The sequence below is a fragment of the Phacochoerus africanus genome, chromosome 6, assembly GCF_016906955.1.
Source record: "Phacochoerus africanus isolate WHEZ1 chromosome 6, ROS_Pafr_v1, whole genome shotgun sequence".
Classification (NCBI taxonomy): Eukaryota; Metazoa; Chordata; class Mammalia; order Artiodactyla; family Suidae; genus Phacochoerus; species Phacochoerus africanus.
This window is the reverse complement of record NC_062549.1, coordinates 119,068,268-119,080,769: the sequence shown is the minus strand read 5'-3', so window position 1 is coordinate 119,080,769 and position 12,502 is coordinate 119,068,268. Positions and strand designations below refer to the sequence as shown.

Here is a 12,502-nt window from a genome sequence, read left to right as displayed (position 1 = left end):
CTATGCTAGAGAACAGAGTTCCAGAGTCGGGAATGCCCATCCCCAGGGGTCCTAAGAGTCTCATTCTCCAAAGATAGAAATAGATGGTATCCTCACTTATCCATACTCTGTCCAAGATCTTGCACGCTGCTAGGAATGAGAATGTCGAAATAAGGGTCCAGTGTCATGAATCCCAGGTGAGAGGGCAGCGAAAGAATTGGGAGAGCAGTTGTTAGGTGACAATAAGCAGAGAAGGAAAATGCCAAAGACGGTAACCTGCAGGCCAGTGACCTTGGTCTAGAGGACTGAGTAACAACACTGGACGCTGGACACAGTGATGGCTCTGAGCAAGTCATGAATCAGAATGCAGGTTGTCAATTCCGAGGGAACCCAGGGTGTCCAGACAAGCGGGGGTAGGCGAGCTGAGCTGGACTCCCAGGGATAAGGCCAGGCAAGGGGCTTGAAGCAGGAGTGGAGTCCAAGTGTACAAGCCTGCGTCAGGGTTTGTGAGTTTATGGTCTCAGACTGGCTCCCAGAGACAAAAGAAAGAGTTTCAACTGGGAGATGTAAGAATGTCATCTCTGAATTCCAAACAATGAAGGAAGCCTCCCATAGCACTGTCCTCATACAATGATTGTTTCTGTGGCAAGGCTGGCCTGCCCTCTTCTTCTCTGTTTTCCTGGTATGATATCCACTTATAGGGAGTTAGGTCTGATTCTGATGCTGTTGGGTTTGGCAGGTGTGGCTGGAGTTAGGAACTACCAGGGAGAGAGGACCTTGAAAGCTCAACATGCTGAGTAGTTTACAATGATTCTGAGTTTTGCTTCATTCCTGCATGTCATATCTTTCTCAAACCACACAGTTGTCACCTTAACATGTTCAGGTATCTGTCAAGCGATCTATGGTTAATAATATTAAGAATTGGTCCTATTGAAAGTAAATTGGTACAACTTTTCTGGAAAACAGTACGGAGGTTCCTTAGAAAATCAAAAAATAGAACTACCATATGATCCAGCAACCCCACTCCTGGGCATATATCTGGAAAAAAACTATAATTCAAAAGATACATGCACCATGTTCATAGCAGTACTATTTACAATAGCCAAAATATGGAAACAACCTAAATGTTCATTGATAGATGAATGCATTAAGGAGATATGGTACAGGAGTTCCCTTTGTGGCTCAGTGGTTAATGAACCCGACTAGGATCCATGAGGTTGCGGGTTCGATCCCTGGCCTCACTCAGCAGGCTAAGGATCTGGTGTTGCCACGAGCCGTGGTGTAGGTTGCAGATGCGGCTCGGATCCTACATTGCTGTGGCTGTGGTGTAGGCCAACGGCTATAGCTCTGATTTGACCCCTAGCCTGGGAACCTCCATACGCCATGGGTGCAGCCTGAAAAAAAAAAAAAAAAGGAAAATGTGGTACATATACACAATAGAATATTATTCAGCTATAAAAACAAATGAAATAATACTATTTATAGCACCGTGGATGGACCTAGAGATCATCATACTAAGTGAAGTAGGTCAGAAAGAGAAAGACAAATACCATGATAGAACTGATGTGTGAAATTTAAATATGGCATGAATGAACCTATCTACAAAACAGACTCACAGACATAGAGAAGGAGGGGACAGGGGAGGGAATAGGATGGATGGGGAGTTTGGGGTTGGTAGATGCAAACTGTTACATTTAGAATGGATAAGCAATGAGGTCCTACTGTATAGCACAGGGAAATACATCCAATCTCCTGGGACAGACCATGATTGAAAATAGTATAAAAAATGTGTGTATATATATATATATATTCACACACACGTATGACAATACTTAATTGCACAGCAGAAATTGGCATACTATTATAAATCAACTATACTTTAATTAAAAAAAAGAATTGGCCTTATTTAACCAAATTGACAAAAATATCTCAAATCACTACTTTGGAGATACTTATTGCCTTATTTTGGCCTTAATATCTGTTTGGAAGTTTATGAATTTTGTTTACCATCTTCTCCAAATAAACTCGAAGTGATCATAACAGGTGTGAAACTTGTCCTGTTAACGTGTAATAAACATGGTCAATGGTAGGGTGACATCAGCATTAAACAATGGGTTGGTTAACAGTTCCTTTCCTTTTGCTTATAGGTGTCCATGTGTTTGGACTCTGCTCTACAGCCCTCATCACAGATATCATCCAGCTGTCCACAGGCTACCAGGCTCCATACTTTCTGACTGTGTGCAAGCCAAACTATACCTCCCTGAACGTGTCTTGCAAAGAGAATTCTTACATTGTAGAAGATATTTGCTCAGGATCTGACCTTACAGTTATCAACAGTGGCAGGTCAGAAATTCAGATTTTGAAAATTTCCATGTCAGTGTTTTTATTACTGAGTGATGGCTTGGGGTATCATTGTAGGCATACATTTTTCAATCATAATGATTTGGGTTTTAGTTTTCTTCTCAATTCAGTGATCTCTTTAGGGATTATACCATAAAAACACATGAGTGGTTCATTCTGAATCCTTCTGTCTCCAAATTTCAGTTTCACATTCATGTCACTAATTTTTGTATCACCAAATTCCAATCACATTCTGTGAGCTACACTGTACTCATCATGGTTTTAGGTCATCACAATTGGTTTATTTTAGATATTTATAGCAGTCATGGCTTCTAGTCAGTATGTGTCACGTATTGACTTAAAAGACTAAATATCTATGCTATTTCCTGCTACGTTATATATTTTACAAAAAAAAATGAATTTCGCTTTTGGTAGAGTTTTAAAAGAAATAGAATCTAGGATTGTATGTCTCCTTCGAGTAAACTCAGAAAATATGTACAACTTCTCACCTTGCATTTCAGAAAATAAAAACTCAAAAACTCAAAAAGCTACTAAGACACTAAATTGTTTTCAATTAGTAAAGTAATACATATATATGGCAAGAGACGTTCAAAAGAAATAAACTACAGAAAGATGAAGGGTAACAAAAGATTGATTAAGGATTCTCTTTTTCACTCAATGAGTTCAAGTTCCCACTATTGATTTAAGAGTCAAAAATAAGTTAGGCACGCTTGCAGAATCAGAGCCTGATATGCACATCCAAGCTCTTAATCCATTCAATAATTTTTTGAACCTACATTTAAGACCTGCATTCTCTATTCTTTTTCAATACTTTTACATTATCTTGTCTGTGTTGACTGGTAGTTTTTTTTTTAATTGGATACTAAATAATTATAAGGACATTAATAAAACTGAATTTAATTTTTTCATTTTTTTATCCATTAAAGGAAATCCATGTAATCTTTCCATCCACATTGCTTTTTATTTAACTAAATGAGAAGCTCAGTGATTCTTGAGATAATTATTTTAGAGAAACATTTTGTTAAAATGAGACTTTCTCCTTTCTCTATTCTTTCCAGAGTGAAAAATAACACATCTAGACCTGCTGCCATGAGAAAATAATTTTGTCTTTTAAATTTCTATGTAAAAGAAATTATATATTTAGGAGCATAGAAAAAGTTTGTAAGCTTTAAAATCTTATGTTTTATAAACTTTTACTTTAAGCTGACATAACATCAGCAAACAATTAAAATACTTCCCATTCCATTTCCACCTTCAACCAGTATTCCGATGGTGTAAAGAAGTGATCCCTTACAAAACTAACACTCAGAATTCCCTCTGTGGCTCAGTGGTTAACAAACCTGACTAGGATCCATGAGGTTGTGGGTTCGATCCCTAGCCTCGCTCAGTGGGCTAAGGATCCGGTGTTGCTGTGAGCTGTGGTGTAGGTGGCAGACACGGCTCAGATCACGTGTAGCTGTGACTGTGGTGTAGGCTGGTCACTGTAGCTCTGATTCATCCCTGGCCTGGGAACTTCCATATGCTGCAGGTGTAGCCCTAAAAAGAAAAAAAAAAAAAGTTTACATTGGAAAGTGAATCACAACTATTCTTTAATATTAACTGGAATTAGCAGTGTTTATTTGATCACTCAGATCTTTCTCCAGAAAACTAAGCAGAAATTAAAGTTATTGCTTATTACCTTTTGCCCTTCAAGTAAACATTTTAACCACCTAGTGTTCTTGTAATGGTTGCTAACTGTGTATCAGAAATAGAAGGCGTAATTTGACTGTCTTTCTTTGGCAGAAAATCATTCCCTTCTCAACATGCGACCCTTGCTGCCTTTGCAGCTGTGTACGTTTCGGTAAGTAACTGGGTCCTTTTTTTTTTGTCAAACTGTGTCCTAGAGAAAACCAGAGAAAGGAGTATATTGTCTGCAGTGACTAATTAACTTATACAGGTGTGTAATAACAGAACAGTAAACTTTGGCCCAGCAGTCCTTCAACACAATAGCATCAAAAGTGAAATTGGATGCGACTCTAAACAATACCTCGGCAACAGAGTTTTTTATACAGCCGTGGTATTTATTTAGCCTCCTGTCTCTTTAATGTAGTAGTATACAGGAGGGTACTGTGAACTCCATGAATGCTATAAATTCTAAAACGGAAAGAACCGTGTTAAGGGTACACACACCCACACACACTTGAGTTTCAGTATTTATGTAACAGTGAGTGCGAAGCTGACCAATGCCCTATGACAGACTGTCATCCTGTCTGATTAATAGTTCATTAGGGCTTATGTGAAAGAAAGGGATTGAAATCATGGGTCAAGTGACACGGATATTGACCAGTTATCTGGCTAATTCCACCACTTCAATTTATTTTCAAACTTTTGTGTACTTATGTGAGAGATCTGTTGTTTACTTGATGAAGTGTGTCATGTCTTTCCTTTGTTCCAGGTATAGAACGTAGCCATAGCAGGGGGAGTGGAACAGTCAAATTGGTGTCGAGTGTATCGATTAGGGTTTAACTTTGTATTTGATTCTCATTTAATAGTAAAATGGCCCCTGCAGCATACTTAACCTAGGTCTTTCATTTTTAAGATGTACTTCAACTCCACACTAACGGATTCCTCCAAGCTTCTCAAGCCTCTCCTGGTCTTCACCTTTATCATCTGTGGAATCATATGCGGACTAACCCGGATAACTCAGTATAAGAACCACCCAGTTGATGTCTATTGCGGCTTTTTAATAGGAGGAGGAATTGCTCTGTACTTGGTAAATAATTCCTTATTATTTGATAAAGCACAATTTTGAATGGAAAACACTGGCGTTCCCACTGTGGCTCAGGGGTAGCGAACCTGACTAGTATCCGTGAGGACATGGGTTTGATCCCCAGCCTCGCTCAGTGGGTTAAGGATCAGGCGTGGCCATGAGCTGCAGTGTAGGTCACAGATGTGGCTCGGATCCTGTGTTGATGTGCCTGTGGCTGTGGTGTAGGCTGGCAGCTACAGCTCCGACTTGACCCCTAACCTGGGAACATTTTTATGCTGTGGGTGTGGCCCTAAAATGACTACATAAATAAATAAAATGGAAAACATGCCTAGAATATGTTTTTCATTTGCAATGTAGTTTATATCTACGAGAAAATCTCTGACTACATGTCCATTCTAAGCCAAAGCACATATCCCTCCTTTCAGTAAAATAATTTTTTAAACTCTTACCATGGGCCAGAAACTGTGATTTTTAGAAAGATTACTGCATTTTACCCTTAACCCCCTGCATAAAATTAAAAAAAAAAAAAGTCAGGGGCTGCTATTACTAGTATAATTTTATAGATGAGGAAAGTGAATATTAGTGAAAGTAAGGTTAGTGAAAGTTTAATGGAAAATTATATAATTTGCCCAACAACACAAATATGGCACGGATGTAACTACAAGCCAACTAATTTTGAGTTCTCTAGCAGTACTTTATTTTCAAGCCTGATCATCTTTCAAGGTCAATATCCTCAGCTAAAGAAACTGAGATTGTCCACTTCCTGCATCCATTCATTCACTCATTTTACATTTATTCAGTGTCTGATCTGTGCCAGGTACTACACTGAGCACTAAAACAGTGATAAACATGGTATCTCCTTAAGGAATTTATAGGGCAAAGCCTAATAGAAATATAAGAGGGTATGAACAAAGTACTTTGGGAAGAGCAAACTGCCTAAGGCAGTTAAGGAAGGCTTCGTAGAAGTGATGTAACTTTTCAAAAATGAGTTTCTTAGGGTAAGGAAAGGAGGAAGGCATCCAAGCTGAAGGAACTGCACACGCAAAAAGATGGACACATAAAAGAGCAAATCTAAGTGGAGGGTGAGGGAACAGCAGGAATGAGAGATAATGGCCAGGTTTCCAGCTTGGAAGACTGACAGATGGAGACTTCATTAGCAGACCAGATAAGTGATAAAAGCAGCAGAATGGTGGAGGCAAAGAGGTTGATAAGCTCAATTTAAGGATCAATAGGCAGTTGAATGGTTGGGTCTGGAGCTTGAGCAAGCAATGAGTAGTGGAGAATAGATTGGGAATCATGGACTTTAGCCTGGGGTGGGGGGTGGTATATAAAATTGCCAGGTCAAAAGAATGCAAAGGAGCCCGGAAACCACCAATATGCAAATGCAGGAAGAGAAAGAGGCAATAATGAAGGAAACTAAGGGGATCTGGTGTACTTGTGAAAAGTGTTACAAGAAAATGCTCACCAAAAATAGTAAAAGCACTTAAGTGAGCAATGATTTATTTTTTTCGTTTTTTACACTAGCATAGTCAGACTCGTCACCTAAAATATCACACCTCCTCATGTACTTTCTTTAGTGGAGGGGAAAGTGACCAAATTAAGTTACTGTGTCAGGAATTGTACATAAGCCTGGGTTGCTCACAGGAGTGTTCATTGGCAACGGGTGTTACAGAATAACACTGAGAACTGTCACTCTCTAATTTCTGCCTTGCCTTTGTATGTGTGTTATTCCATGGCATCCTGGAGTCCCAAGAATTTGGGCTTGATCGGTTCTCCTCAATAGGCCAAGTTTTGTAGCCTTTCAGAAGCCTGATTCTTCACCTAGAAAATGAGGATAATAACCACCTGCCTCTTCGAACAAGGGAACAAACAAAACAGCTCTATTAAGCACAGTGCTGGGTACTGTATGTTGAAAAAATGTAGGCAGAGGTTAGGTACAGTCTAGAGGAGGATGGTCCTAGACTTACAAATTTAAATACTTATTATTATTATTGTTATTATTATTATTATTGGCTGTACCCATGACATGCAGAATTTCCCAGGCCAGGGTCTGAGCCCGTGCCACTGCCGTGACCTGAGCCATAGGCAGTGGCAACACTGGGTCTTTAATCACTAGGTCACCAAGGAACTCCTAAACACAATTATTAATTAATGGAACATTAGGTAGGAACTGCTTATCCTGGAAACTGGCAGTGAGAGCATAGATAGGTATTATTTAGAATTTTTGAACCAGGAATTAAAGTACTTGGAGACATAGGATCTTGACTTTATTCCATTACCATTTACACTCTGCCCTGAAATTGTAAATTTATCAGTCTAAGCCAATGCTGTTGTTCTTTACTAAGCACACTAGTGTCAAATCCATGGAATTCCTTCAGTCTGATTTGAAAAGCAGACAGTGGCTACCTCCTATTGAAATTAGCAGGCAGACAGGTATCCACTGCTTGCTCTTACCTCTAAACAAAGCATCTCTAAGACTGACAATACAGCAGAGATTAGATCGTCTATGCGTCAAAGAGAAACAAAATTCTGAATCTGAACTTCAGCCTTTTTCAGATTTTCATCCCTCAAATCTAAAAGAAACTAAAAATTTATCACCTGAGTGTGACGATAAGATTAAATAAAACCTGGCTCACACTTAGCGTAATAGTACTGAGTTGATCAAATATTACTTTCCAAATTTAAGACCAGGTTTAAATCAGGAAAGAATGTGGGTGCCCCAATCGAGTGACAGTTTCTGCCCTCTCCTCCCAGAAAACTCTGGAAAATGCTGAACACACAGGGCTGAACTTGATGTGAGTTGTAACAATATGTGTCTCTGGCCTCACCACAAAACCTGATATCATGTGTCATGAATGATTCATTGCTCTGCATTTCCACATCTCTTCCGTTTTCCATCATGAGGTATGATCGACAATGGAAGGCAAAATAAATCAGTTAAGCCATGTGAGGTGTCACTCAAGGAGCAGTTCATAAATCCAGAAAAATGGGTTGCTTTGAAAAGCAGAGATAACCCTGATTTCTCTCATTGCCTGACTGTTCTTCTCAAAGCAGAGGACAAGACTGTCAAGAACATTCCGTGGGATGGAGAAAGGAGAGAAAATCCCATTAATGATACAAACGAATGGATTCCATATTTCTGAGTGATTAGTTCAGTGATTTATGACATAACGTACAAACTGTTTCCTGAGTAACTGTGCTTTTAGTTTGGGGCTATTTGTATTAATCAGTGGTGGACAGAGAACGCACACTTATCTGGGTGCTTCCATATGCTCTCCAAGGCAAACGCTAAGTAACTTTGTCTCCTAATGCGTGATATTTCTTGTTTCTTCCTACACTAGGGCCTATATGCTGTGGGGAATTTTCTGCCTAGTGAAGACGGTGTTTTTCAGCACAGAGAAGCCCTCAGGTCTCTGACAGACCTGAATCAAGACCCCAGCCGAGTCTTAGCTGCTAAAAACGGTAGCAGCAGTGACGGGATTGCTCACACGGAAGGCATCCTCAACCGAAACCACAGAGATGCGAGCTCCTTGACAAACCTCAAAAGGGCAAATGCTGATGTCGAGATCATCACTCCTCGGAGCCCCATGGGGAAGGAGAACATGGTCACCTTCAGCAACACCTTGCCTAGAGCCAACACCCCCTCCGTGGAAGACCCCGTCCGAAGAAACGCCACCATTCACGCCTCTATGGATTCCGCGAGATCCAAGCAGCTCCTCACCCAGTGGAAGAATAAGAATGAAAGTCGGAAGTTGTCCCTGCAGGTTATAGAGACCGAGCCTGGACAGTCACCACCCAGATCCATAGAAATGAGGTCCAGCTCGGAGCCGTCGAGGGTGGGGGTCAATGGAGACCACCACGCCCCTGGCAATCAGTACCTCAAGATCCAGCCTGGCACGGTCCCTGGGTGTAACAACAGCATGCCCGGGGGACCAAGGGTGTCCATCCAGTCCCGCCCTGGGTCCTCACAGTTAGTGCACATCCCCGAGGAGACACAGGAAAACATAAGCACCTCCCCCAAAAGCAGCTCTGCTCGGGCCAAGTGGTTGAAAGCTGCGGAGAAGACCGTGGCCTGTAATAGAAGCAACAGCCAGCCTAGAATCATGCAAGTCATTGCCATGTCCAAGCAGCAGGGCGTCCTCCAAAGCAGCCCCAAGAACACTGAGGGCAGCACGGTCTCCTGCACCGGCTCCATCCGCTACAAAACCTTGACAGACCACGAACCCAGTGGGATCGTGAGGGTTGAGGCTCACCCGGAGAACAACAGGCCCATCATACAGATCCCCTCCACCGAAGGCGAAGGCAGCGGCTCCTGGAAATGGAAAGCCCCTGAAAAGGGCAGCCTTCGCCAAACTTATGAGCTCAACGACCTCAACCGAGACTCGGAAAGCTGTGAGTCCCTGAAAGACAGTTTTGGTTCTGGAGATCGCAAGAGAAGCAACATTGATAATAATGAGCATCACCACCACGGAATCACCACCATCCGCGTCACCCCAGTAGAGGGGAGTGAAATTGGTTCAGAGACCCTGTCCATCTCTTCCTCCCGCGACTCCACCCTGCGGAGAAAGGGCAACATCATCTTAATCCCTGAAAGAAGCAACAGCCCTGAAAACACTAGAAATATCTTCTACAAAGGAACCTCCCCCACACGGGCTTATAAGGATTGAGTGGCCATTCCATCATTTGGGCCACCCCCAAAAGACAACGTGTTGATTCTACCAGTGCTCTGTTCCAGCGAATTGGGAAGCCTTCTCACCAAACCAGACTGGAACTCAATGAATGACTCCAGAACTACTGCACTCAAGCTTGTAGATTTCACATCAGGGGGAGGGAAAAGCACAATGCAAGAACCTAACCAATGTGATAATGTGAAGACTTACAACCTACCTTCAAACTCAAAAGGCGTGCAGAGGGCAGCATCAAAAGAAAGGGATTTCCTTCAGTGTATACTATTTTACGTCCTGAATGTGCCAACGTTAGGGAATCTTTCTTTATAATCAGCTGTGGGAATCCAGACACACATTTTCCCAACAGCAGAGGCCATGCAGTATTATATATTCATTTTGCAGAATCTGCACCAAAAGCTCAATATGGGTGGTGCTGATTATTCTAGTACATATACCATGTAAACTCTCAAATTCTATTTAGCTGTGAAATAGTGGTGTGCAATTCCTTGTCAAAGAAATGCTACTGTATTAAGAAGATGTTGGCTTCTTTGTGTTAGAATAGGACACCCTGCAGCTCCTCTGTAGTGGCTCTGTCACAGTCAAAAAATGAAAAGGTTTTGTGCATTTCTCCAAAAGTATGCTTTCTTCAACAACAACAAAAAATTGTAGGAATGTTTTCAGTGAAAGAATAACCAGTACTTTTCTGCTTAGCTTTTTGCTGCTTACATTTTATTTAAATATAGTTACTGCTAATGAAGAATCTGTTTTAAGTAAGTAAATTTGCCTAATTAAAACTATATTGTTTTAGAGAGTCTTTTGAAATTGTGATCATATTTTGCATTTTATGGCTTTATTTATTGATTTTATTTTTTTGACCTTATGGATATGTTGTTCTATTTTTAAAGCAAAAATAACAGTTGACATTTTTTGAGCAAAATAAACTGCTGAAGTTTATAAGCAAGAAACATGAACCAAAACTTGACGTTGTGGGTTACACTGCGAGCAGCATTGGTCAAGTCAACCCTTATGTGTTTCCAGCCACCCCTTAATAAGTGATCCAAAAATTTCATTTTGTTCCAGATGATTAATTTTTTTGATATCCTGATAACCAGTAAATTAAAGCCACAATAGGTTAGGTTTTACCTCCTTCTCTAAAATATTTTTGTTAACTGGACATAAACTGGAAGAATCTGAAAAAAAGAAAATTCATAAGTAAAAATGTCTAACAGTATAAATTAAGAATGTATTTCTCCAAAATATCTAGACGGGCACAGTTCTTGTGCTCAACATGCAAATAACAGTTTTTGCTACCTATCCTGAATAAAGTTCAGCCTACATCAAAGGAATCCATTATTATCAACAGTAAGAGAAAAACCAAAACATTTTGAGGTGTTTTGAAACTTAGAATTTCAAGTATGAAGAAATATTTGGTTCCTGTAATTTAGTATTAAACCTGTTTACACCATTTCTTAAGAATTCCAATGTACAACTGATAATGCCAAGGGGACAAAAAGTAACAGCAAAGCTGGTGGATCTGATCTCAGTTTAGTTTTCAGTGAGAACAGAAGTAGTTGTTTAGAGGTGAATATTACATCCTTAGCAACATGTACAAGGAAAAGGCAGAGCTTTCTAGAGTAGCCAACCTCCTGAAGCATTAGGGATTTAGCTGAAACCAGCAGAATTGAAAACTCTGGCAATAAAATACAGATTCAACTATATCCCTTCTGGCAATTTCCTTCTCAGAGAGGGGAGTGGGAGTAAAATGTTGCCTTCCCCACTTCTCACCACCACCGCCTCCATTACGACATTCCTGGCTTCTGCCAGTTTGTAGAGAGAAAGGTGGACTGGTTTTAGTGCTCTGAAGAAAAAAAAAAAAAAGCTGCAGTATTTCAGGTGCAGTATGATATTTCCTAATCTTTCCTATTTCTTAACAAAAGATTTTAAAGTACTTATCTAGTCATTGAAGTTTTTTTTTCCTTTACATAAATATTGATATATTCTTTTTTCTACTCAAAGTGCCAAAGGCTACAGTTTTTAATGACTTAACAAATTATACCACATTATTAAGGAAATATAATGATAGTCGCTAGAACTCAGACCTCTGCATGTATATTTGATAACACATCTTTTGTAAAAAAAAAATTACAAAAAATATTTGTTTACATTCCACTGATACCTTAATTTAAAATAAATGAGACTAACAGGTGGATATCTTCTTAGTGTTCTATTTATCTTATTTGCCTATGAGAGCACTTCTTCCTTTGTTAGGCTGTGCTTTATTGATAAAACCAAGTATTGAATAAAGAGAGTTAATTATCTTTTTAAAGTAAATAAAATTATTAAAATATATGATATATATAAAGTATTGTGATTAATAAAAATGTTATGCAATGTTTTCCAAACTGATAAAGTTTGTAAAGTGCTATAATGTATTTTGTTAAGTACAGATCAAAGCTATTGTGTGAGTATATTGTGCTAACATCTTAGAAATAAAGATTAGATTTCTTCATCAAAATCGGAACATTGTGGTCTTTTATTTCATTCAGTATGAATAGATAATAACTTATAGGAAAAGAGCTGAAGAAATAAGAATGAATCAACTATTATATTCATAATTATTTAGAAAAAAAGAGTATTGCATTAAGAAGGAAAGCTTCTCAAACTCAAATGATGTTTCCTTATTAAGAATTTTTGTTCTATGCTTATTAAAGAAGCTCTTTTAGATTTATTTAGATATAGATTTCTC

The 12,502-nt window shown here is 39.5% G+C and overlaps 1 protein-coding gene across 1 annotated transcript in view; it reads left to right on the top strand.

Moving 5' to 3' along the window:
* Positions 1-12,271, top strand: part of PLPPR4 (phospholipid phosphatase related 4) — a 37,953-nt gene extending 25,682 nt beyond the window's left edge. Inside the window, exons 4-7 of the mRNA XM_047785218.1 lie at positions 2,127-2,322; positions 4,123-4,180; positions 4,919-5,092; positions 8,431-12,271. Coding sequence (XP_047641174.1) covers positions 2,127-2,322; positions 4,123-4,180; positions 4,919-5,092; positions 8,431-9,756 — 1,754 coding nt within the window. The 3' untranslated portion in view covers positions 9,757-12,271. The remainder of the gene's footprint in view (positions 1-2,126; positions 2,323-4,122; positions 4,181-4,918; positions 5,093-8,430) is intronic.
* The last annotated feature ends 231 nt before the right edge of the window (positions 12,272-12,502 follow it).